At 36.3% G+C, this 26,806-nt stretch overlaps 2 protein-coding genes across 7 annotated transcripts; both read left to right on the top strand.

The window, feature by feature from the left end:
* Positions 1-885: 885 nt before the first annotated feature.
* On the top strand, positions 886-17,521 carry LOC114365692 (putative sodium-dependent multivitamin transporter). Of its 4 annotated transcripts, XM_028322326.1 has the most exons (11): positions 905-1,190; positions 4,779-4,908; positions 5,693-6,255; positions 6,529-6,625; positions 10,785-10,949; positions 12,632-12,789; positions 14,422-14,626; positions 15,512-15,706; positions 16,130-16,294; positions 16,835-16,898; positions 17,243-17,521. In XM_028322326.1, exons 2-10 carry the CDS (start codon positions 4,792-4,794, stop codon positions 16,847-16,849), a joined length of 1,680 nt encoding a protein of 559 aa, XP_028178127.1. In that variant the 5' UTR covers positions 905-1,190; positions 4,779-4,791; the 3' UTR covers positions 16,850-16,898; positions 17,243-17,521. The 4 variants fall into 4 exon arrangements, with proteins under 4 accessions (XP_028178125.1, XP_028178127.1, XP_028178126.1 ...); XM_028322324.1 differs by lacking the exons at positions 16,835-16,898; positions 17,243-17,521 and adding an exon at positions 11,708-11,819 and having other exon boundaries at positions 886-1,190; positions 10,785-10,837; positions 16,130-16,815; XM_028322325.1 differs by lacking the exon at positions 16,835-16,898 and having other exon boundaries at positions 17,243-17,354.
* Positions 17,522-20,957: 3,436 nt separating this feature from the next.
* On the top strand, positions 20,958-26,765 carry LOC114365688 (putative sodium-dependent multivitamin transporter). Of its 3 annotated transcripts, XR_003656971.1 has the most exons (11): positions 22,054-22,121; positions 22,403-22,524; positions 23,137-23,699; positions 23,773-23,869; positions 23,978-24,142; positions 24,233-24,390; positions 24,865-25,069; positions 25,464-25,658; positions 25,743-25,910; positions 26,336-26,393; positions 26,661-26,765. XR_003656971.1 is itself a non-coding variant. In XM_028322320.1 (10 exons), exons 2-9 carry the CDS (start codon positions 22,408-22,410, stop codon positions 25,908-25,910), a joined length of 1,668 nt encoding a protein of 555 aa, XP_028178121.1. In that variant the 5' UTR covers positions 20,958-21,219; positions 22,403-22,407; the 3' UTR covers positions 26,336-26,672. The 3 variants fall into 3 exon arrangements, 2 of the variants coding, with proteins under 2 accessions (XP_028178121.1, XP_028178120.1); XM_028322320.1 differs by lacking the exon at positions 22,054-22,121 and adding an exon at positions 20,958-21,219 and having other exon boundaries at positions 26,336-26,672; XM_028322319.1 differs by having other exon boundaries at positions 26,336-26,670.
* The last annotated feature ends 41 nt before the right edge of the window (positions 26,766-26,806 follow it).

The raw sequence follows: 26,806 nt of genomic DNA, 5'->3' as shown, positions 1-26,806 counted from the left end.
ATTTTATAATTTGCTTTAGTTTAATGTTTAGAGCAACTGAATAGAAAATATTTTTTTTAACTCTGTTATATGAATTTGATGAATCGAGTAAGTTAACCTATAAGATTCGTGTATATTTTTATACTTGGAGCTCTACATTTTATAAATGGTCGCTTTAGTTTAATGTGTTATACTTCCAAGGGGAATAAAATTTCAGTAAGTATTATTATCAATATTTTAAACACATATTGTCATGTAAATCAAAATCGAAGTTGTACGGTACATGATTTGTGAGGATTATAAAATACCCTGTCGCAGTACATAGACAATGCCGGAAATTGGCGTCTTTTTTTTTCGCGCGGCCATCGACCAAACCTTGTTTTTTTATTACAAAATAGTGTAATAAACCAAACTTACTATGACATGTATACCCCTAAACTCAGTCTGAACTGAGTTACGAGCATTAGAAGTTTGATGATTTTACATAGCTAATAGATTTCCTTTTTGCGCGCAAGTTTTGTAAGAAATTGCAACAACATAGTGACATTGTATGTGAAAACAAACAATACCATCCATTAAAGGCTCCAGACATCAGTATGCAGCAGAATCAGCGCAATAAAAAAATAGCGCAAAATTTTGTTGCAATTTCTTACAAAACTTGCGCGGAAAAAGCAAATCTAGTATGAAAATCATCAAACTTCTAATGCTCGTAACTCAGTTCAGACTGAGTTTAGAGGTATACATGCCATAGTAAGTTTGGTTTATTACACTATTTTGTAATCAAAAAACAAAGTTTGGTCGATGGCCGCGCGAAAAAAAAAAGACGCCACCTTCCATACAAAATCTGGCATTGCCATTTGAGCGCTTCAAGCGCTTTACTGCCGCGTGGACTTTGACATCGTACGATATCGTGAAAATGTCTAACCTCACCTAACTGTATGCGAGCAAAAAACAATCGTACACTTCTAGTTGTCTCCAGTTAGCCTTCTCTTTTCAATGCTATCCTCTGCGACGGCCAAACGTTGTCAAGATCCATTTTATTTTACATTTTCAACAACATTTTATTCAGGGTTACCAAGGTTAAGTTGTTTATATTTGTGTATAGCACGTTAGTAGCAGGTTATTACACAATGTTGTCAATGGAAATACGTAAGACGTGATACTGTGTGCTCTGGGAGAAACGCCGGCTCTGTCAGTTCTGGATTTAATTGGTGAGTAGGTATTTTTTAATCAATACTTATGTTAATAACTCTTACAATTAGGGAAATTCTCAAGGCAATTTTTTTGGTTATCTTTGAAATGTATTTCAGAAATTGCAACATTTACGTGTAGGTATGTTCTGTGAATTGTTTTAGTAACATAAATGTGGCGGGAAATTCAATTTGCATTTTGGAGTTTGGACCATTTATAGTGTTTGATTAACTGTTCTATGCCGATTGTGTACAACGGTAAATCTATAGGTAGCTACTACGTTTACATAAAATCAGCATGGGAAATAGAATTTGATTTGATTTTGTGGTTAATTTAAGTTGAAGAATTTGATCGGAATTTGAAAAATAATTTACATAGGTCTACCTAATTAATAAAAAAAATATTTTACCTTAAGACCTAAAGGGGTTAACTAAAATATTGATAGGTAATTGATAGAATATTACTAGTTCCTAAGTAAAAAAAAAATAGAACCAAGCCAGTACTTAATCAAGTTCTACAGAGGAAATAGGTTTTCCTCTTTTAATTATAGTTGAGGAAAACATATTTTTATCAGTTATCTCCTTCATAAATTTCGTGTTAGGAAACTCATAAGAGCAAAAGTAAGTAAGTATGTCTGAAACTATAAGGGTTCCGTTTTTGCCATTTGGCTACGGAATCCTTAAAACGGTTGTTCAGTATTTTAACCATTGGTTGCATTTTTGGAATAAAACAGATACTACTATTATCTGGCTTATTTTTTTTATAGAAAATAAAGGTACATAAGGTAAATAAGGTACCTAACCAACGTATCTACCAATTAAGTAAGTAGGTACGTCGCTAATTTTTAAAAGTCGGTAATTCATATTGAAGTAGAGACCCCAAAAGGGACTTTAGTAAAGAGTCATAAATAAGTAGAGCAAATAAGGTTTTTATTAATATATGTACTTAAGTAATAGCTACAGTAACAAAGATGAGAGAAGCATTCGTATGTAATCAAAAATTAACTGTAGAACTTATAATCATAACTTTGATATGAAGTTCATCTACGAAAGAACTTATTTTTATTACGTTACGAATCACCGATAAATATCAAGGAAGTTTTTGTGTTTTTTTAATAAATATAATTACATAACGTGCGTAGGTAATCGGTGTTATCATTTCAATAATAATAAAAGGAAACAATAATTGTTATAAGGGTCATTCCACAAAAATATGTCAACTCTTAGTCCGCGCCACATTTCACATGAAATATTTGTTAATATTTTATTCCAAAATTGTTAAATAACAGCTCGCAATGTGCTTTATTCATCACCCATTTATATTTTTTGAAACTATTTTTAAAACATCTTAAATTCCTTTTGAATGACCCAAAACGTCATTCCCTAGGCATGTCCGTACTCCAAAAGTTTGTGTTTTGGGACCCACATTTATAAAAACATCAACTTTATCCTTTGTTTTAATTAACGAATAATCTATTTAAATGTATATTACACCAAATTCTATTAATATTTTGCGGTTTCAATAAACAATAATTTGATTTTCTTTAGTTGAAAAAGAGTCTACAGTTTTTAGCGTCATTCCCTCGCCACGCACTGATTTTATAATTTTGCGCTTTAATATGTAATTAGAGTGAATGATATTTAGTTGATTTTAAAGTACGATACGAAGTTATCCTCAGACCATACTGGCTTTGCGGTAGCCGTTTTTTGAATTAGTGCAAACGTGCCAGTTGTTACCGAAACATGTGTTATTCCAGTCACTTCGTCAGTCCCTAGTTGAGTAGCTTTATTGATTATAATAGGAAATTGTATATAATTTAATAGTATTTACGTGTGGTTTTTTGGCTATTTTCGGCACATCGTATTAAGCATCTTATAATATAAAGTTAATCTGCATTTGTGTTAAGTTTTACTCCAAATCGTCAGTCCCTAGAGCGTCAGGCCCTAGCTTTAAACGGCACTTGGGACTAAATTACTAGTTAGGGAATGATGTTTTTTATATAGTGATAATAACAAAACAACTACATTATGTGTATTAACTTATCTATAAATTTTAAGGTTAAAAGTTTTATACTTTATTAGAAGTCATATAGGAGTAATGTAGTATGAAAAAATTGAAAATTATAATTTCTCCTAAAATAAAGCATAAAGTGACTGGCCCTTTTAGACATAACATAATTAATTAATAAACAATAATTTACACTAATAAAGTATTCAAAAGCATCTTAAAAAAGTTACGGACAAAATGACGTCGAAAATATACAGATTTTTATGGAATGGCCCATAAAAGAATTATAACTAAATTCACGTCTAAGAAGTTACTTTACTTATGTCTCACTCTACAATTTTCCAGTATGAGCACCTATTGAATATATTAAACAAAGTAAATAATAACTTATATGAATAAAGTTATAATATTTTATACATGGAAATGAAATTCTATAAGGAGGTACATGGAAATAAATCTGGTGTAACATAAAAACAACGTTAAATAGGTAATTACAAACAATAGAGGCTCTGAAAAATATTAACAGACTCTGCTAAGTATTCGTGTAGTCACAAGGATTTTATGATTTATCATTACAATGTCATCTAGCGTAAACTACAAAAGTGTAATCTGAAAATAAATGACGATATTGTCAAAGTGTGTGCTTAATATTAAGGACAATAAAACTGAATTAAACGTGTACTTCTGAATTGTAATACATAAATAACTAAATAAATAAATGAGATGTCAATGAGAGCGAAATTGTCCTACATTCAGGTTGATTAAATATAACTCATGAATCGGTCAAAATAACTACTGTTTGTTATTGAACAACGCTACTATTCTTGCTGGCGTAATTAAAATTGATTGAGTTCATTAGATGCTCCAATTGACAGACAAGATAGTTGACATAATTTTATGTTTGATTTGTAAGCATACTCGAATGATGTAATGTAAGCTATATTGTAATTTTCCCATAGCATATTACTCATAGATTATTAAAGTTTCTATTAGGTACATACTCTTGACACCTGCACAGTGCACAATGTGCCATTCTTTATCAAAACACTTTAAAACATGTTGTACAAGTTTTAACTTTTTGTAAGCAAAAACCTTCTTAATTCATTGACAATGACATATTACTTTTCGTTTTTTTTATTTTTTATTTTTCGTTCGTTTTTATTATTCAAAGACGAGATAATTTAAAGATGAGTTCGGTCTGAAGATAAAATGATAAGCTGATAAGCAATAATCTCCGCTACTTACAATAATAAGGATAATTTATTTTTAGACTGAAATCTAAATAATGACTGTCGCTAAAGTCGCTATACGTTTGTCGTGTGATAAAAAAAAGTCTTAAGTTATACAATAAAGCTATTTGTATTATCCAAAATGATGAACCCGAGACCCACGAAAGACGATGATGATGAGAGATAATGGTGATTCTAATGTAACAGAATCATCATTATGCCATTTTAGTCTTCTGTAGAAGCACAACACTCTCTTTACGAGCGGTAAATAGAGGTCTTCGCATATTTTGTCCTTAAAATTGCTTTTTATCGTCATGGGTAAAGGAAGAAATTCAATAATATTTATTACAATTTAACAACTTATTGTTCCAGCTTTCAGCTCAAAATGGCGGAGGCGGTTTTCGGAATATGGGACTACCTGGTCATGGCTGCAACCATGATCGCGTCTGTCGCCATCGGACTCTACTTTCGGTTCAGTGGGGGAAAACAGAAAACAAATGAGGTGAGAAAACTTTCTTCACAATTTGAGTAAGTAGGAAACATTCGGACGAACTAGAAAATGTGTAAGTAGGTAGAGAGCTGATGGTTTTATAGCGCTAAGTAGAGTTTTTCATTTTGCTGCGCAATGCTATATTATTATGTATATTGTGTCGTCTGTATCTTTATTTATGGAGCTAATCACTGCTGCGCAGTGTTTAAAATGTATTGATTAATTAGGACTTGTTTCAAAAATGTCAATTCTGTTGAAAAACTGGTTATGTGAGTACACAGGCCGAAAAAGTGGTGACCGTTTACCTGTATTGGTGCGGCATCAGGTTGTAGCAAAATGATTAAAATGTTAAATACAGTATGGACCTTTAGGAGTTTCTGTTTCTCAAAAACCTGCACAAAAGACAACCGACCCCGAAAGCATCTAAAAATCATTAATATCAAAAATGATATTTCAATCAAATACAGCTTTCGCACTCTACCTCATAGAGGCGAAGAAAAATTCATGCGCTGTGAAAAATGTACCTACTTGGCTACCTCTTACTTGATCGCATGACAACGCCGTGCAATTTGCTCGCTTAAATTTCCATTGACTCCAAACGATAACTGATCTCCATAAAGATAACTCAATATGCAAACATTTCCACAAAGTTGTTGAGAACTAAGTAACTGAGATTATTTTATCAAACTGTCTTCGTATGATTTGTTTCCATTAAAATTAAAATGTAGAGTAATGATTTGTAATATATTTTGAAGAAGATACGCTCCGCTTATTAAAAATATTTTTTTTTACACAGGAGTATCTCCTCGCCGACCGCAACATGTCAATCCTGCCAGTTTCTGTTTCGCTCATGGCGTCCTTCATGTCAGCTATCACCCTCCTTGGGGTCTCAGCTGAGAACTACTACTACGGCATGCAGTTCGTGGTCATCAACATATCCTACGGGATAGCGACACCCATCGCCAGCAGTCTCTATCTACCAGTATTCTTTGGACTGCAAAAGACCAGCACCTACGAGTATTTAGAGCTGAGATTTGGGCCGACGATACGAATGCTCGCATCTCTTACGTACACGTTACAAATGGTGCTGTATAATGGAATAGTGTTATACGCTCCAGCGATAGTGCTGGAGGCTGTGACTAAACTGGATAGACTGATATCGATACTAGTGGTAGGGTTAGCGTGTACGTTCTACTCTACTTTGGGCGGCATGAAGGCTGTTCTCTTCACCGACCTGTTGCAGTCAGCGCTGATGTTTGGGGCTGTGTTCAGCATAGTTATCTTCAGTTCGGTGCAGCTTGGTGGATTCGACCAGATCTTTGTGAAGGCATTGGAAGGCGGCAGGCTAAACTTTAGCAAGTGAGTTTCAGGTTTTTCCATTTCCTTTATGTTCATATTTTTACTAAAGTATAAACTTGCTTCTTTATAGAATTTGGAAGAAAAACCCCTCTAATTTTGGGTGGGTATAGATTTCCCCGAGGCATTCAGCGCGTCTAATCCTCTTATCATTTTGTATTTTTAATTAATTGCTGTTCTTTGCCTGAAAGACTGTCTGTCACAATCTCAATTTCTCTCAGGTTGGAATCTTAGGATGTTAGATAATTATTTACTAACACGTATTTTCTGTTACAGCTTCAGCATAGACCCTACAGAGAGACACACTTGGTGGTCACTTATCATTGGCGGCCTTATCACTTACTTGTCGCTGTATGCGGTAAATCACACACAGGTACATACCTACGTTATCTAAGATACAAGCTTTGATTAATTTTTGGTGTTAATTAGATATGATTTTGTATATTTACAACTATTAATTTTAGCTTATCGATTTCAAATCTCAACGCTTTTCGTGTCATGTTTTAAAAAGTCGCGGTGTTAGTTTAAATAGGTACGACCTATCCTAATGTTGTAGATGTGTAACTGGCCTAACAAAACATTCAATGCAATATTACTTTTTACTCAGATGCGAAATAATAACTGCTATATTGAACACTTAAGCGAGAATAATCGATAATTGTTATTTAAAATTGAACGGTGCCGGATGACTGGTGTCTACTTAGCAACGCTTGTTTTCAGATGGAATTATGCCGCTTGTAGCAATTCAAATTACCTACTTAGTCTGTATTTGATGACTGATTGATTATATTAATCTACAGCTTTATATGTATAATAGTAATACATACTATGTGTTACGTATATTCTAACTGGTAACTGGTCTTTACGCCAGCCAATACCTAACAATCTATGTATTTCACTACATTTTGTTTCGAGTTGTTGACACACTTAATGTAATTAAAATGTGACACAGATATTGCCACATGACATTGAAAAAAAGAACTAATTTTCTGTCGACGACTGTTTTATCTTTATAATACTTACGATAAGTGTCAAGGTGCAAAAAATATGCGTGATTATTAAGGGTCATTGATAAACGCTGATTTAAGAATTTTGATGCTAAATATATCTCAAACACATAGCTGGGCATTAACTCGTTAATCCGTTAATCGTTAATTAACGAAGTTAACATTTCTATTAACGGATTAACTTTTAAGTTAACCATAAAAAATGTTAACGGACTCGTTAACTTCCGTTAAATTATCCTAAGTCCGTTAATCGTTAATCCAGTACTTTCTATTTACCAAAAAGATACAGCAGGCATGCTGAATAACACTAGAAAAACGCGTTCTGACAAGTACGTTTGGGCTTCCAGAACCTCCAGAACCCAAAACAACAGTTTTTGTAACCAGAACGAAACGATATAAAAATAATTTTTTTTATTTATTTACAAGCTTTATATTGACAATATTGACATCACTTGTTAGCATGTGTGGGACAAATCTTGTAACTGAATTTAAGACCAGTTCTCAACCGATTGAGCTGAAAGGACATCATCCATTTTGGTCCAAAATCAAAAGTGACGGCCAAAAAATAAAAGTGCTGTATTTTGACTGAATACGTCCGCCTTAGCATTTATTACTATTTTATTTTATTTATTTATTTATTTGAACACCAACAAGGTTACATTGAGGCTTCACAAAAGTAACTATAGAAAAATGACACTTGTTAAATGCAAACTTAATTATAGGTGAAAACATCGTGCGTTAGAGACTAAAGCAACAGCAATTAGGGATTAAAAACTAAAAATACTTATTTAATATGGTGTAAAGAAGTCCCTATGCTTGTTCTAATCGGTGAGATTTGTCCAAGCATGTGGACTTGTATTTACGTAAACTAAGGAAAAAAATATCAACATTAACATTATTGGACCTAGACAGGGCATTGTATTGATTAAACATTCTATTTAAAGGGGAAAACAGACCTATATTTGATTTGGAGCTCCTGGTCGCAAACAAGTTGTATCGGGATATCCTAGGCAACTTATAGGGAACGTTTAGATTAACTTTTGAGAGCAGGTTAGGGCAGTCAAAAGCACCGTTGACCAATTTGTATAAAAACGAATTATCAAGCACACAGCGGCGTTCCTGAAGAGTATTTAACTTGAAGTAACGTAATCTATCTTGATAGTGGGGTAATTTTTTTGCCAGGTTGACACTGAATGCCAGATGCCATAAAAACCTTTTTTGGATGCGCTCAAGTTTTTTTATATAAACGTCGTAATGTGGATTCCACACTACACTACAATATTCTAGACCACTTCGCACGAGTGCGTTGTATAAAACTATTTTAGTTTGTGGCTTCTTGAACTCTTTACAGTTTCGCAACACAAATCCAAGTAATTTATAACTCTTATTTACAATGTTATCTATATGAATATTAAATCGCAGTTTATTATCAAGAGTCACTCCCAGGTCACGAATACAATTCAATTCCATAAGTTTGTCAGGTCCTATAGTATAATCTCTAGCGATGGACGTTTTGTTACGGGTAAAATTAATTACAAAACATTTTTTCGCGTTTAGAGACATGCCGTTTACCTCGCACCATTCAACCAGACTATCCAAATCCTCCTGTAGTAGTTTAGTATCACTTATGTCCTCAATTTGCCTTTGGGCTCGTGGGATTTGTCTTTTCGAGCACTTTAGTACTAGATGATGTCCAGGGTCCTGATGATGGAGTCAGGAGGTGGCCATAGGAATTCCTAAACGAAACGGTGGAAAGTTATTGAGTTTGGGTTTGTTGGATTTGTCTTTTCGAGCATTTTGGTGCTAAATTGTATTGTAATGGAACCAAGGCTCTGAGATTGAGATACTATAGACTAAAAGCTAGTGAACGCCAGACCTTCGTCATTTTATAAAAGCTGATTTTATCAGCGTATGCTCCCAATACGTATAGGTTAGAATGTTGGAGGATTATGAAGTTAGGGTCATCGTTGCTTTGGCAGCTATCCTAAAAAAACTGTCTGGCAAGGATTTGGAACTGTCAAAACTGTGTGGCTGATGTCGAAACAACTCATTGCCCAAATATTAAACATAAAAATCAGATTTTTTGGTATAACGTAAGTAGAATTAAAGTCTATTGAATATACAGAAAAAGCCACCGTAAAAGTTAGGCTTATGTACCATACGAGTATACCATAAAAGCTGATTTTTATATAAAATATTAGGGCAATAATTAGAAGTAGTTTCCTCATCAGTCAGACAGTTTTGACAGTTCCAACTCCTTACCAGACAGTTTTTTTAGGATAGCTGCTATAGCCACGATGACCCAAGCTTCATGATTCACCAACATTCTATCCTATATTGGGAGCATACGCTGACAAACTTTCAGCTTTTATAAGATGACGTAGGTCTGGCGTTCACTAGCTCTTATTCTACTACTAAAAAGTGTAAAATAAAATTATAATAATAAATACTTTTTTAAAAACAAGCTTTTATTCTGAAATGCAGTTGTTACTAAAACGAAATAAAAACTGTATGCAAGGTTCAAATAATTTCGAAAGCTTGTAGCGCAAACATAAAAGAGGAAAGGAATTAATTCCGTGCGCGAAACAAGCTTTCGAAATTAGTTTGAGCCTTGCATACAATTGTTTTTTTTCGTGTGTTAACGGATTAACGATTAACGTTAACTTGCGTTAAATCTTGCTAAATGTAACGTTTTAACGTTTAACGAAGTTAATTTTTTTATTAACGGTTTAACGATTAACGAAGTTAACTATTTGATTAACGGTGCCCAGCTATGCTCAAACATAATTTAAGCCTCAGGTAGTAAGGACTTGTGTTCAGTAAGAACTGATCCCGCAAAGCTCTTGAGAGTAAAAACAGCTTTGTGGTGGGTTGATGACCCACCTGAGGCTATCGATTTTTTCAACTTAGGTTTCGTTGTCACAAAAGTGGTTTGGTGAGTCTGACGCAAATAACAGGGCATTGACCTATTTTAGGACCAAGTGTGACGAGTGGAAAATATTTTGTAGTCTACTCTACTTGGCACTTGCCTGTCGCTTCACTGGCGATGTAACTCGCACTGTGGCTAAAGCTTTTCGAAGTCGTAGTCCATCATCATGTCTGAAAATACTAATTGTGAGATGGAATAAACTGTCCATATTTTGTACCACATTTAAAGCAAATAAGATGATTCTGATTCTGATCACTACACGGCATACAGAGACGTATCTCCATTCCCTATAATAATAGTTATACAAACTAGGTAATTAACAAAATTACACCATACACTTATTTTTTGGGCGTGATGTAGGAACTGGCACTCTTCCTAGGGATTTCATAAAAAGCGACTAAGGGATAAATGCGAACATCAATTTATTCTGGCCTTCCGAGCCCGACTGGCCTAGCGTGGCAATATTCTCCATTTACCTATGGTAAATGATTCTGATGAGACGTTCCTTTTGAGGTCGTTGGTCCATCACAACAAAGATACAAACTAAACTACCTATATCAACGAAAGTATTACTTAAGTATAGACTTACCTTTCAGGTCCAGCGTCTCCTGACAGTGAGCACCCTGGGCCGCTCCCAGAAGTGCCTGTGGTGGAGCTGGCCGGTGCTGTCGGTGCTGAGCATTTTCACCTGCATCAGCGGGCTCGGCATCTACGCGGTGTACAGGGACTGCGATCCGCTGGTGGACGGGAGAATTGATAGCGTGAGTTTTGGGAGTCAAATAGAACTTAGCTTATGAGGTTGCCAAATAGAAGTGGTGCAGTAGTTTAGTACTTATGAGGTGATAGCAAGGAGCAGTGAGTACCCTGGGCCGCTCCCAGAAGTGCCTGTGGTGGAGCAAGCCACTGCGATCCTCTGATGGACGAGAGAATTGATATCGTGAGTTTTGAAAGAAAGAAAGAAAGAAAGAAAAAACATTTATTTGGTACCAAAAAATTAAACAATAAGTACAATCAACTTAAAAAGCAGAATACATTGTACCAAATTGTTTTGGGAGTCAAATAGAAGTGTTGTAGTAGCTTCGTACTTATGAGGTGGTAGCAAGGAGCAAAGTTGAAGTCTCCTGACAGTGAGCTCCCTGGGCCGCTGCCAGAAGTGTCTGTGGTGGAGCAGGCCGCGCTGACTGCGATCCCCTGATGGACGGGAAGATTGATAGTGTGAGTTTTGGAAGTCAAATAGAACTGGCGCAGTATGTTAGTCCTTATGAGGTGGTAGCAATTAAAGAGAAAAGTTGAAGGCTCCTGATAGTAAGCACCCTGGGCCGCTGCCAGAAATGCCTGTGGTGGAGCAGGCCGCCCTGACTGCGATTGATCTTCTGATGGACGGGAAGATTACTAGCATGTAGTTTTGGGAGTCAAACAGATGGTGCAGTAGCTTAGTACTTATGAGGTGGTAGCAAGGAGCCAAGTTACAAGTCTCCTGATAGTGAGCATCCCTGGGCCGCTCCCAGAAGTGCCTGTGGTGGAGCTGGCCGGTGCTGTCGGTGCTGAGCGTGTTCACCTGCATCAGCGGGCTCGGCATCTACGCGGTGTACAGGGACTGCGATCCGCTGGTGGACGGGAGAATTGATAGCGTGAGTTTTGGGAGTCAAATAGAACTTAGCACTTATGAGGTGGTAGCAAGGAACCAAGTTACAAGCATCCTGACAGTGAGCACACTGAGCCGCTACCAGAAGTGCCTGTGGTGGAGTAGGCCGCGAGATTGCTAGCGTGAAATTTTGGAAATCATATAGAACTGGTTCAGTAGCTTTGTACCTGTGAGGACTACCTCTACTAAGCAAGGAGCAAAGTTGAAGTCTTCTAACAGAAGTACCCTGGGCCGCTGCCAGAAGTGCCTGTGGTGGAGCTGGCCGCGCTGACTGCGATCGATCTCCTGATGGACGGGAAGATTACTAGCGTGTAGTTTTGGGAGTCAAATAGAACTGGTGCAGTAGCTTAGTACTTATGAGGTGGTAGCAAGGAGCAAAGTTAAAGTCTCCTGACAGAAGTACCTTGGGCCGCTGCCAGAAGTGCCTGTGGTGGAACAGGCTGCGCTGACTGCGATCGATCTCCTGATGGACGGGAAGATTACTAGCATGTAGTTTTGGGAGTCAAACAGATGGTGCAGTAGCTTAGTACTTATAAGGTGGTAGCAAGGAGCAAAGTTAAAGTCACCTGACAGATGTACCCTGGGCCGCTGCCAGAAGTGCCTGTGGTGGAACAGGCTGCGCTGACTGCGATCCCCTGATGGACGGGAAGATTGATAGTGTGAGTTTTGGGAGTCAAATAGAACTGCCGCAGTAGGATTATCTTATTTTATCAACATAATACCTTTTCAATCATGTTCCTCCCCTTCGTATGGCATTTTCACCTTCAAGTCTTCAGCAAATCTGTTAATCAATTGCAGATCGACCAGCTAATGCCGTACTACGTGGTGGACGCGATGCGGTCCGTGCCAGGACTGGCCGGGCTCTTCGTGGCGGGAATCTTCAGCGCCTCGCTGTCTACAATATCAGCCGCTTGTAACGCACTTGCTGCAGTCACACTCACGGACTACGTCAGCAGGTCAGTTTGTCATTTACCAGACCGGTAGAATAGAATCAATACAGTGTGTCCGGGCATGTAGTGATCAAACTTTAAGGGCGTAATCTATGGACAATTTTATCGATGAAAATACTTCAAATTTGGGGTCTGACCCATTTCTCGAAAAATTACATCGATTTAAGTTTTTAATTTTTAGTTTACACCTCTTCTTTAAAAAACAAGTGAAAGCGTGGGTAGCTTAACATTAATAGGCAAATATTTTATATCATGCGATAGCCAATAAAATTATCTATTAGTAGAAGAAGAAAGCAGACACAAGTTTCATACATTTTATGGGAGTAAGAATGGATTTAATTAGAAAAATACATTACTTTTTTCACTTCTTTTTCAGTTATTTTCCAACACAAGAAAAACCAGGTCGTCAAGGTATGTTTTATTTGCATTGTATTATTAGTATTTGAGCTATTCTACAAAACGAATGTAAATTTATTAGTCTACGTCTATTAGTTTCGACGTAATTGTTGAACAAAGATACCCCTTCCCAGCGGTTTCCATAGTAATCGGAATAGGTTGTGTGATTCTTTCAGGCAGTGCATTTTCGCATGTCGCGTGCGCTATGGAAACCGCTGGGAAGGGGTATCTTTGTTCAACAATTATGTCAAAACTAATAGACGTAGACTAATAAATTTACATTCGTTTTGTAGAATAGCTCAAATACTAATAATACAATGCAAATAAAACATACCTTGACGACCTGGTTTTTCTTGTGTTGGAAAATAACTGAAAAAGAAGTGAAAAAAGTAATGTATTTTTCTAATTAAATCCATTCTTACTCCAATAAAATGTATGAAACTTGTGTCTGCTTTCTTCTTCTACTAATAGATAATTTCATTGGCTATCGCATGATACAAAATATTTGCCTATTAATGTTAAGCTACCCACGCTTTCAATTGTTTTTTAAAGAAGAGGTGTAAACTAAAAATTGAAAACTTAAATCGATGTAATTTTTCGAGAAATGGGTCAGGCCCCAAATTTGAAGTATTTTCATCGATAAAATTGTCCATAGATTACGCCCTTAAAGTTTGATCACTACATGCCCGGACACACTGTATAAATGTTCCAATGACAAATTATTCTTGGTCTTTTTAGTCGAGTTGCCTACGAATATAAAGTTGCTTAAAGTTGGAGTTAAAAAAACTGGCAAAATCTTTTTACTCATCAATCTTGTCGTTTCCGTAACGCGAGATTGGTTTTTCTTTCATTCACTGAATTTTGTTAATTTAAACTTGAATTTAAATATCGGAAGCAATTTACTTTGTATTCTTTATTGCACGTTGTAGCCACGATATCTAATCTAAAAAGTACCTACTTACCTACCTAATATTTGAAATCTTACATCATTTACTAACATTGACTTTTTATTACTTGCAAGCAGGCTTCCACAAAGGTAACTTCAACTTCTTACTAATCTTACACCATTATTCATCTCTCGCTTTCTTCATACTATCCCACAATAATACAGTCTTAGATAGCATCTTGCGAAATTCCTGTGTACCTTTCGCGAGTATGAAAGAGTTGACGGTGGCCATTCGTTTTATTACCACAACATTTGTTGGAGACCTACTATAGTACCTTGCGGAACTCCTGTTCTAGATGGTGCACCATTCGCGAGTCATACATCTCCTGGCTGACGAAGCTGGCTGCGTGTGCCTACGGGCTCATATTTTTGGCGCTGGCCTTCTTAGCGGAGCATCTGGGAGGCGTGCTGCAAGCCGCACTCACCATCTTTGGGGCCGTGGGGGGACCGCTCTTTGGGGTCTTCACTTTGGGAATGTTCACCACTTTTGCTAATGAGAGGGTGAGTAGAATGTTAAATAAATAGTGAACTTGAATCACTTTGATAGGATTCAGAAATTGAAATTGGGAATAATAAAAACATGTCTGTACCACTTTACTGTAGAGTTACAAACAAAATAATCATATTTTAATACACATAATACAATCAAATCTAGATCAATTTAATATAATAGAATAATTCGTTAGCCACGATAGCCGAACGGTGAAGGGGTCGGAGTGGCCGACTCGAGATCCGAGGAACGCGGGTTCGAATCCCACCTCCGCTCGACTATTGTGGTGAGCCCACTCGTAACACAAGCTTATTTAGCTTAACACGAGGGGCTAATGGGAGTGTTAGTAATTTGGGCAATACAAATTGCTAATAATCTTAAAAAAAAATGTAATCCAATAATGATTTCAAGAAGGAATAGGTTTTCTCTCTTTCCACACCAGATGTTTCTTAATGACTGGTCTAAAAGTAACCTTCCAGAAGGAAACGTTACGGTTTAGACGATTCAAGTTATTCCTTGTGTTCAGTGACTGTTCTAGTTCTATAAAGTCCTAGTATCACTGCGACCGGTATCAATCTATTGTGATAAGTTATTCCTTATTTCGATACGGACTACTATGCCGAGAGGTCCCGGGTTCGATTCCCGGCCGGGCAGAAATTGAAATGATGAATTTTGATTTCTGTGATGGGTCTGAGTGTTACTATGTATAATATGTATATATTTACAAAAAAAAAACTATTTAAGTATCACAAGATAAGTTTATATCCGTTGTCTAGTACCCATAGTACAAGCTTTGCTTGGTTTGGAACTAGAAGCGTAGTGTAAAATGTCCAAGGATATTTATTTATTTTATTTTTATTTATCTCACAAAATGTTTACTTCTCTTCATATTCCAGGGTGTCTCAATCGCACTGCTCAGCGGCATGGCGATGACGCTCTGGATGAGTTTTGGGGCGCCTCGGCCTCCGCCCGCCAAGCTGCCTCTTAGCGTGGAAGGCTGCGGGCACAACGTCACCTTAGCGGAAACGCTCGTCTCCAACCCATCTGATTACTTTTATCTCTACAGAATCTCATACATGTGGACCAGTCCTGTGAGTTTTCGTCTATCGTTTGTAGTATTTGTTTTAATTTTTTTCATGTTCCAATATTTTTGATAAGTAGTAACCTACTTACATTTTATTAAGAAAATAGAATACCATGAATAATGACCATAAACGGCAAAATTGTCACACAGTGTAGCCTGATTTTCTTGACATCTTCCAAAACTCTCTAGAAAGCTTTTCCCAGCTGTGGACTGAGGCAGCTGGATGGCGATGGTCTCCCAATATCATATCCCGAGCAGCAAATGGAGCTTTTCATTTGTAATTCTATTAGTGGAACCATAGGCAATATTTTGTGTTCCCAACTACAAACAGGCAATAAACCTGTGGTTCTTGTTGTAGAATCAAGAGCAACAATTTTTCCATCTCTCTACTGTGTAATGCATGACAATAATCAAATCAATCTACCCTCAGTTCGGGTTCGCCTGGGTGATCGTGGTAGGAGCCATATTATCGCTGGTGTGGCGCCACAAGCAGCCATGGGAGAGAGCGGGACGCATGCGTCCCGACCCCGCACTCTTCACACCTCCCCTCGCTCGCCTGCTGAAGGCTAGGGGAGATTCAGAGAAATCGGCTCAGGTAACGAAGCGACGCTACATTTTGCATGACGTAGTGGATTAGATAAGCAATGCAAGATACAGTATTAGTTATTTCTAGTATGCATGACGCATGTCATTGTGGAAAAGCATGAAAATTATGGGGAAAAATTCGTGGAGTCTGGTGGTGATCTTGATTATTAGAATTGGTATGGGGGTATTTGTAAGGTAGCTTAATGGGTAAAATACAATATGGAAATTGTAGTATGGATAGTTAGTAAGTATTTAAGTACATACCCTTTGAAGCTCAATCATTTCTTTTGCATGGGGTAGAAATCTCATTACCAGTTTGTGATATATTCCAGGTTTTCTAGCAATTTTCTCAGAATTACGGGGTTTACATACCTACTTAGACAATCACAAATAAAATAAATTAGCTCATATTTAAAGTATTTCCGATCCATACGTGCCTGTTCGAAAATTTTCCATAAGAATTGTAAATATTTCATTCATAACGGGTTACCTTTTCATGTTCATTAACTCGCTTGCTATTGCCTATTGCATGTGGTAGTTTTATTTCTAGAAGGACGCGGAGTAGCACGTAGCCGCAAACGCTTCGGGCCTGCTTGTAGATAGCGCTTGAAAAGGTTGGTTTTGTTCTACTTTTTCAGGAAATGATTAAATTTTTGTACATTACAACGACCTCGTCAAAGCTATTTCTCTGGACTGTTCTGGACTCAAAATCAATTGATTACTTCCTGAAAAATCTTATGAATGAGAAATAAACTTAAGAACTTCGTTAGTCGTTTTGAAAAGAAACAGTAGAATATCATTAATTAAATGTTAGGGTAATAAGCTTTTTAATGCTTCTGAATGGAAATTGTCAATGTCCATCTATGTTTTTGTTGGGTCAACTAGAAAGTAAAAAGTTCTTTAATATTAGAATAATTTAGATAAACCATTTTTTACTAATGTCTTTGTTGTTTTACAGTGTGAACTCCTCAAACACAACGGTATTCACAAGTGACGATGGTGTATTTACTTTTATAAAAAAATATAGATAAATTGTTGTTAGATCTATTTTAGATTGGAAATAAATAGTTGACATTCCTAAAAATATTGTAGTGGCTATTTTGTGAAATGACAATATTTATAGCACATATTAGGCACTACTATTTTGATAATCGTGTTTCTAGCAATAAATAGGTGTTAGTAGCCATTCAGTAATAAGATGTTAAAACGTCTAAGACCTTACTGATGTACTTAATGGGTACTTAAGAAATAAATTTATATTTTGACGATATTTACAATTAACGAATCTATATTGTACGGACTCCTATCTACAGTAGGTAGATATCTACTTACATTTAATACGAAAAAGTCATGTTGTGAAGTAAAGGTAAGTAATGACTCTTTGACACTGATAGAGGTGCATCATTGTAATTATTCCTAATAGTTACACTTGAATTCCATATCAATAGTTTAATACCGTAATTATTTACAAGGATTCCTTCCTTCCATTACCGTCAATCTAATTCATATCATTAATGTCTGGATTTTTTGTGATTTTAACTTCTACCCTATCGAGTTAACTGCGCACCTGGCAGCCGTGACGTCACATCGACGCTCTGGCACGGACAGGGGGAAAGCGGGTGAGCAGTGTTGCCAGTAGGGTCTTGTCAGAAATTACCAGAAATATAAAAAAAACAAGCTGACCCGGCGAACTTTGTTCCGCCCTAATGGCAATAAATAAGCAGACTTTTTTTTTAATTTCGAACGGGATAAAAAGTATCCTATGTCCTTCTCCTGGCTCTAAACTACCTCCCTGACAATTTTCAGCTAAATCGGTTCAGCCGTTCTTGAGTTATAAGTGGAGTAACTAACACGACTTTCTTTTATATATATAGATGTAACCTTTTTAAAAAAAAAGTAACCCTCAAGAGGGGGGGTTGCGGTTGATATCATAAACCTGATTCGTACTAACATCTTTCAACTTCGACTCTTAATCAGCCAAAATTCATACAAAGTGTTATTATTAATGAAAATTAATTAGAAATCATCAACATTTTGAAAGTTAATTCTACAAATTCCAAAAAATAACCTTTTCATTAGTGTAACTTAAAAGTAACTAATGCAGTTCAAAAATCACCTAAAAGGTTACAAAAGTAACCTTCTGGCAACACTGCGGGTGAGTGCGAGAGAGTCGCATTCCAGCGAGGTGCGCAGTTAACTCGAACTAGTCCTATTTTGTGTCTATGCTCACCTAATTCCAGCAGTACCGTACCTATAGTATATATTATACTTATTTTATACACCACTAAATTTTTATCACCGAAAAAAATTTAACAGGTTATGTAGAAACGTGTGGAATATTGAAAGCAAAAGAAAAAGAAATGGTTTTCATGAAGTTAATTTTTTTATTAAATTTTCGTTAGTCCGTATTTTACGCGTCACAGCTGGGTCACTCCGCTGCTCGCTAGAGTAGTATTACGCGCTCGCACGTTGCATCGATCTGTCTGTCTCGCTCACGCCTCGACCACGCTTCCAGTGTTATTATTACATACTTAGCTAACTTAGACCATTTTGAATTCTAATAAGTGTTACATTATCATACGTAAATAGTGCTAGCGACGCGTGTGTCCATAAATTACCAATTTTAGGAAGAAATTTTGAGTCACTTTATTTTACTCTTTTTTTTGCACAAATGGGATCAGTATCAATAACTCATTACCCAGAATTTTTTTTTCGGTGATTAAAATTTAGTCGTGTATACAGTGGTGATCTAAGCATAAGTTTTGAAGATTTTCCTTACTTTTTAGTATGTGTGATTTGTTTTCTTTAGCATTAAGGGACACGAATATCAGCCACTAAGCTTGCTGTGATAGCGAAAACGTTCTTCCAGTAGAAAATGTAGCACATAGCTTTTGTATACCTACTTGTATAGCTTCTTAATATTTATTAAGCTTAGTACAGACTTGTGTAATGTCTGAAATTACGAATAAGAATGGATAACACAGAAATTGAATGAAAGAAGCATGATGCGAGATACTTTCGACCGAAAATGACGAGTTAGATTATTAGAGTAACTCTACACCTGTCTGAACCAGGTTTTAGGTTTATTTAAGAGTTTTTATGTAAGTTTAGCACTTGATTATCTTTGAGTTGACAGAATGCTGTATTAGCAGAGTGTGTAATCAATATTAGATTTCTACGTTATTCAATAATTAATACATTTTATTTTGGAATGATGGAAAATTACTATTAGATAATAGAACACATTATTTATTGTTATTATCTTGCTTGTAAGGTTTATTGAATAAAATATTAGGTATAAGTAAAAAAAATGAAAGAGACAAAACATTTCAATGTCAATATTCGACATAAGTAGAGCACAGTTATTTGATTTCATTGCAAATGTAGTAAGTAGCTTTTATGTTTGTGTTATCACAAATTAATTATTAACGCATTTATCAATATGTTTTTCATTTTTACAAAAATTACAAAAAAAAAATGTAACGTACTTAAATGTAAAGAAGTATCTAGAATTCAATAACTATCCTGAAGCTTAATTTGTAAACTTAATTTACGATAGTATGGCTCTGAAAAGTTCGAAATGATTGTGAAAATCACATCCGAAATTATATGCATATGAAAGATCGTTAAACCAAATTATTTGAACCCATAATATTACAACTGGCTGTGGAAATATAGACGTATTTAATTTAATATTTATTTATTTATTATTAACTTATTCGGCCTTTGTGTTAATTAAACTATATTTATAGCGACTGTTTTTAGAATCTTGTTTTATTTTTTAATGAACTTAAATTAAATGAATTAAAAATTATAATTAAAATAAAACTATGTAGAGTTACGGTACATATATTATGTATTTTATGTCTACAAACGAACATTGTGATGTGATGTAAAATGTTCCAAATATACAACCTGTTTAAAAATACTTTTGTTTTATTTTTATTGTAATGTAATTTATTATGCATACTTTATCTCCCTCTTGTTTGTTATTTAAAACGACCGAACAGTTCGCGACATTATTTTATGACAGCTCTGTGATGAATCTTACTAGTTTATGTAGAATAATATTATAAATGCGAAAGTAACTCTGTCTGTCTTGCTTTCACGCCTAAACCACTGAACCGCTTTTGATGAAATTTGGCATAGATAGTTTGAGTCCCGGGAAAGGACATGGGATAGTTTTTATCCCGGTTTTTGAAACAGAGACGCGCGATAAAGTTTTTCTGTGACAGACAAAATTCCACGCGGGCGAAGCCGCGGGCGGAAAGCTAGTCTACTATAAAACTAAGCACATTTTGTGCACGTATGTATCCTTAGTTGCAGCAACTAAAAATACCAAAATACATAGGTGACCTACTTATGTATTAAAGACGTTTCATCTTTTTACGGCACGTAAATAAAATCAAGCCATTGTTTTTCTAACTCTATCAAGTTTAAAAAAATGGACTAGTAGTTAACCTGGTTTTACTAGGCACACTTGCCAAAAATAAAATGATTGGTCTGCGTGATTGTAACTAGGTGAGTAATTAATTAGTTCTACACACACAGTACAATCTTCGAATAATCGAAAACATCAGAGACACGACTTCATCGAATGTTACTACACGACCTGAGACATTTAATGGGTTTTGATAAACTTGCTAAATATATTTGCCAGACCATGCGTTTCGGTCGCAGAACTCTCCATTCACAAGTTGCATACGCTAGACGACACACGTGTGTGTAATACTGAATAATATTCATTATTATTCACCTAGTGTTGTGCCCAGTGCTTCACCGGTGAACTTTTAACTTGTAAAAATAAGGTTAAAAAATTTAAACACGTTATGCGTACGAAAAAGTGATAATTTTACCGTGATTTATTCTAAAATGCATCAAAATTCAGTTTCTCACATTGCCGGCCTTGATTTACTTTAAATACTTGGGTCTTTGGTAAGTACGGTTTTGTTTGTTTTTTAAGAATTCATACGACTTTTGATCACTTAGAATTACCTACTTACTTAGTAGGTATGTAATCTGTTTTGTAAATGACTCCGGTTGTAAATAAATACAATGTTAGTTTCGGGTCAAGGCTAGATTATTGCTATTTGTGTGATCAACAAAACACTGAAAGTACCTAATAATTAACTAATCGTAGAGTCGGTAAATATAAAAGTGAAATTTCTTATATGGAGACTATTTTCATCATCATCATTTCAGCCACAGGACGTTTACTGCTAAATATAGGCCTCCTCCAAGACTTCCACATCGCATAGTTGGTAGCGGCCTGCATCCAGCGCCTTCTTGCTACCTTTATCAGGTCGTCGGTCCACCTTGTGAGTGGATGTCTCACGCTGCGTTTTCTGGTACATGGACTCCACTTTAGAACCTTGCTGCTGATGCTGATGATGAGACTATTTAAAAAAAAATTGTTCAGTCGAACTGACCCTGGAATTTTCAGTCAGAAGGTGGATTGACCACCTAATAAGAATAGAAGCTCTTACCAAATTAATTACAGACGGTTAGAATGAGCTATAAATATGAGGCCATGAGGCCTAGGTTCGGTAGCAGACGTCCTAAGGCTAGGCTACTATGTGCATGGTTACACAATATTCTTGAGCGCTTACGAGTAATTCCTTGATAATGCCCAATACATACAGGTATTTCAATTTCATATAATATTACAATATAACATCTGCAATGATAAGTTAAAATGCGTTTTAAGATGAAGATAATTTTGTGATAAGCAGATAACATACATTTGATATAAATTCGGCAGACTAAAAAAATCGACCTTGTCTTTATATCAGTCTAATAAAAGCAGTATCTAATCCAGCAGTTGTCGATGTCTGTAGGTAGGTAAATAAAATTCTATATCAGAATTATATTTTTTCTTTAAAATTGCCAAATCTTGGGAAAAATTGAACAAGTAGATATTGCATTCCAGTTCGATTTTATACGAAAAATTCTAAGGGATAATTCCATTAAGGAATTTAATTAATAAAACTTTTTGCACGCATTATAACATCAGAATCAGATCAAAGTCGAACTTAACGCTTTAAAGAATTCTCTTCCAGTTAACCTCCTAAATGATATGCAAATTATAGTCAAGTACACCATAATCCTTATTTTACAGTAAAAATGGTCGAGAACGTATTTGGGGCATGGGACTACGCCATCATGGCGGCGACTATGGTGGCATCGGTCGTCATAGGACTCTACTTTCGATTCAGCGGCGGTAAACAAAAGACAAACGAGGTAATTAATGTTACTTAGATAATAATACCTATAAATATGAAAGTAACTATGACTGTGTGCCTGAATTTTGGTAAAAGAGACAAGTACTTTGTGTAGGCTACCTTTAATGAAAAAAATCTAGGGATGTGTAAATTACAAGTAATTTTTATTTATCGTTTGGTAAGAAATCAGAAAAGTCTCGGAGATAAGTATTTTGTCTACGATACGAGCCATAAAAAAAATATGTGACTGAAACATGCGGCTGAATTCGCGAGAAGAAGCTTAACATAAATAACTGTAGTTTAGACAAACGTAAATCCTAGCTTGTAGTAAAGAGGTTATCGTCTAAAAGCTAGCAATAACAATGTGATTTATAACTACTATAGATGTAGAATAGTATTCATTGGTTAAATGGCGCTTGTCCGCTCCGCTAATAACGGCAACAACTCAGTGACTTGCAATTAAGTAGGTCATCGTTCATTTAATCTGATTGAAACAGTGATCTCTTCTCTACTCATGTAAAGAGAAAGATAAAATTAATTTTATTACGTTCCAACAAGGTAAATACAGATAGAACCATTCAAAAAGTGCCTCTACCTAATCCGTAAATGAAGACGCCCTTCTCTTTTACAGGAGTACCTAATGGCCGATCGGAACATGTCAATTCTTCCAGTAGCCGTCTCACTAATGGCATCCTTCATATCTGCAATCACTCTACTCGGAGTGTCTGCTGAAAACTACTACTACGGCATGATATTCATCGTCGCCAACCTGGGCTATGGACTGGCGACACCTATCGCCAGCAGCCTATACCTACCAGTATTCTTCGGACTGCAAAAGACCAGCACTTACGAATATTTGGAACTGCGATTTGGACCAAGATTACGCATGCTCGCTTCCCTAACGTACACATTGCAGATGATATTGTACAATGGAATAGTGCTGTACGCACCAGCGATAGTGCTGGAATCAGTAACTGGGCTAGATAGGCTGGTATCGATACTAGTGGTGGGAATATCATGTACCCTGTATTCTACTTTTGGAGGAATGAAAGCGGTATTGTTCACTGATTTGCTTCAATCAGCGTTAATGTATGGAGCTGTGATCAGTGTTGTTGTGTTCAGTTCAGTCCAGCTTGGAGGTTTCGATCAGATTTTCATAAAAGCTTATGAAGGGGGCCGATTGGACTTCAACAAGTAAGTTTTACTTGCATCATAAAAGTAAGTAAATACTTGTGACTGCGAATAACCCTGTTTTTTTTTTGTGTAGGTTCAGTTTAGACCCAACAGAAAGGCACACATGGTGGAGCCTGTTGCTTGGAGGGATGGTCACATATTTGTCTTTGTATGGCGTTAACCACACACAGGTAGCTACAGCTTGACCATCCCACAGATGTTGTGGAATGAAATAATCTGTGATCACGTGAAATTTTCACAATAAACTATTGGGCATTGAGCATTACAAACCATTCCAGGTCCAACGGCTACTGACAGTCAGCACACTGAATAGATCGAAACTGTGCTTGTGGTGGAGCTGGCCAGTCATGATGCTGCTCAGTACCTTCACGTGCATTGGTGGGCTGGGCATCTACGCCGTCTATAGGGATTGCGATCCGCTGACTAACCATAAAATCACTGCGGTAAGATATTTTTTTAGTTTTTTTTGGGGCCGTCACGATGTATTGCAAATTACACCTTAAAACTAAACAGTCTGGGTACAATTTTATCAGATCGACCAGCTAATGCCGTATTACGTGGTAGACGCGATGCGCTCGGTGCCGGGACTGGCCGGGCTCTTCGTGGCGGGAATCTTCAGCGCCTCGCTGTCTACAATATCATCCGCCTGCAACTCGCTCGCTGCAGTCACGCTCACTGATTACATCAGTAGGTATAACTATTTGATATTTTTGAGCTTACATTCATACGAGTATCGCGATGCTTATCAGTTGTTACTACAAATTATCGCATTTTCAGAACCATTGCTCTCCATATTAAATAGGGTAGATCATTACCGTCACAATCCTGGTCATTGTGTTTAGAGCGTCAATCATTTGGAGCAAGTTACCCCTTTATACCAACCGGGCAACATGGAAAGCATTGGGGGAGGCCTATGTTCAGCAGTGGACGTCCTAGGCTGAGATGATGATGATGATGATGATGATGATGATGATGATGACGCCTTTATAATGTGTTACAAACACGACAGTCATATTGGGTGTTTCTACAAAAGATCAGCTCGTCCATGTCTCGAACATCGCCACTTGGTTTGCTCAGTTACTAGCTGCGGTTAATTTCTGAAGTTCATTTATCAATTCGGTTTGAAATCATCTACAAAAACAACCGTAATAATGCAATTTCGCAGATGGTGTAAGATTCGTGAGTCGTACATCATATGGCTGACGAAACTGGTGGCGTGTGGTTATGGGCTACTCTTCCTGGCATTGGCATTCTTAGCGGAACACCTGGGCGGCGTGCTACAAGCTTCTCTCATTATTTTCGGAGCAGTAGGGGGACCACTACTTGGTGTCTTTACCCTGGGCATGTTCACCACTTACGCTAACGAGAGGGTAAGCAGTTTCAGATTATTTTGTTTCATAGTACTAACAGAAAGACTCCATTTAAAAGAACAGACGAAATTCCATGATTAAAAAGATATTTCCACATTTATGAAAAATGATAAGAAATTTATGTAAGTACATATTTGGATACACGACACGTGTAGAGAGTGCACTGGTTATATGGGTAGGCTGTATATGTTATATCAGTTTAGGATATCTTTATGAGACTATAAGATATAGATTCTGTCTGTATACCTTATCACTGTGCAATAAAAATTAATAAAAAATTGCGGTAAACCAATATAATAAAGATTAAAGATGCGCTATGCGATAAAACTGAATTAATGATAATTATTATTTCATGAGTAGGTATTATTATTTAAATATTTTTCCCCGTTTCTAGGGTGTATCTATTGGGCTGCTCAGTGGCTTGGCCATGACTTTTTGGATAAGCTTCGGGACTCCTCGACCTTCACCCACCAAACTTCCTCTGAGTATCGAAGGATGTGGAAACAACATCACAGTATCCACTCCAATGGCTACAAATCCTTCGGACTATTTGTATCCTTATAGATTATCCTATATGCTGACAAGTCCGGTATGTATGAGCACTTAACCTTAGGTATTTCATACTCTTCAAATTATATCTGGTACCTATTGTTCTTCGATGTTTTTATTCCAGATTGGATTCGCATGGGTGTTGCTGATAGGCACATTGCTGTCTCTTTTGTGGAGACATAAACAGCCGTGGGAGAAAGCAGGATGCGAAGATCCTGATCCCGCACTCTTCACACCGCCCCTGGCAAGGATACTCAGGGCGAGACGTGAGAAAAAACTGTCTGCGAAATAGGTATAGTAAAGTACCTACAAACCTGAATATTTAGCTGTGGTAATAGTACCTAGTATTGCCTCTTTGGACTAATGGCTTACACTCTATATTTGTCAGGAATGTTTCACCACTTGTTGATAAAGGAGTTTCAAGGATCTCGGATTACCTACTGTTTTAACTTATATCTGTAAGATAAAGATACCAATAATCAAATCGGAAATATACTAGGATCTGGATGATACAGGCGCTATAGGTTTTTTTATTTATTTATTTTTTTTGACATTTTACACTGCGCTTCTAGTCCCAAACTAAGCAAAGCTTGTACTATGGGTACTAGACAACGGATATAAAAATGCTTAAATACTTTTTTTTTTGTAAATACATACATATTATACATAGAAAACACCCAGAGTGTTGTCATTTTCATTTGGTGGTTTTGGTTTTAGGTGGATGTGGCCAGCTCATAAAGATCTTTGGTAAAGTTCGGTTGTGTCATTGCATCAGGTATGTTGTACTTACTAATTTAATAAGATGTTTGGAAATGAATAGATTTTTCCTGTGAAAAATGGGTGTTGTACTTAGATATTATTTTTAAATGTTTACTAATCCAAAAAGAGTCAAGTTTGAGGAAAGGAAAAACAAGTTACGGGGCTATGATGCTACTCTGTGACTAAGGCAGGGGTGGTGAATATTTTAATATCGTGTCAAAAAATTGTATCGTTGTTTCTTCAAAAACTTCCGTTATTATTTTTTAATTTAATTTTTTTTCAGGGTGAACTTACGAAATTAAATGAAATTGAAGAAATGTAAACTACGTATCTCGTAGCTTTTAGAAATTGTTAATTTTATATTAAAAATAGAAATATCTTTTAGAAATGGTGTTTTATTTAAGATTGAAACTTAGATTAAGATCTTAT

The sequence above is a fragment of the Ostrinia furnacalis genome, unplaced genomic scaffold (genome assembly GCF_004193835.3).
Source record: "Ostrinia furnacalis isolate ACB-3 unplaced genomic scaffold, ASM419383v2 OfSCF7613, whole genome shotgun sequence".
Taxonomy (NCBI): domain Eukaryota; kingdom Metazoa; phylum Arthropoda; class Insecta; order Lepidoptera; family Crambidae; genus Ostrinia; species Ostrinia furnacalis.
Note: the sequence above shows the minus strand (reverse complement) of the source record. Positions and strands in the feature narration are given on the sequence as shown.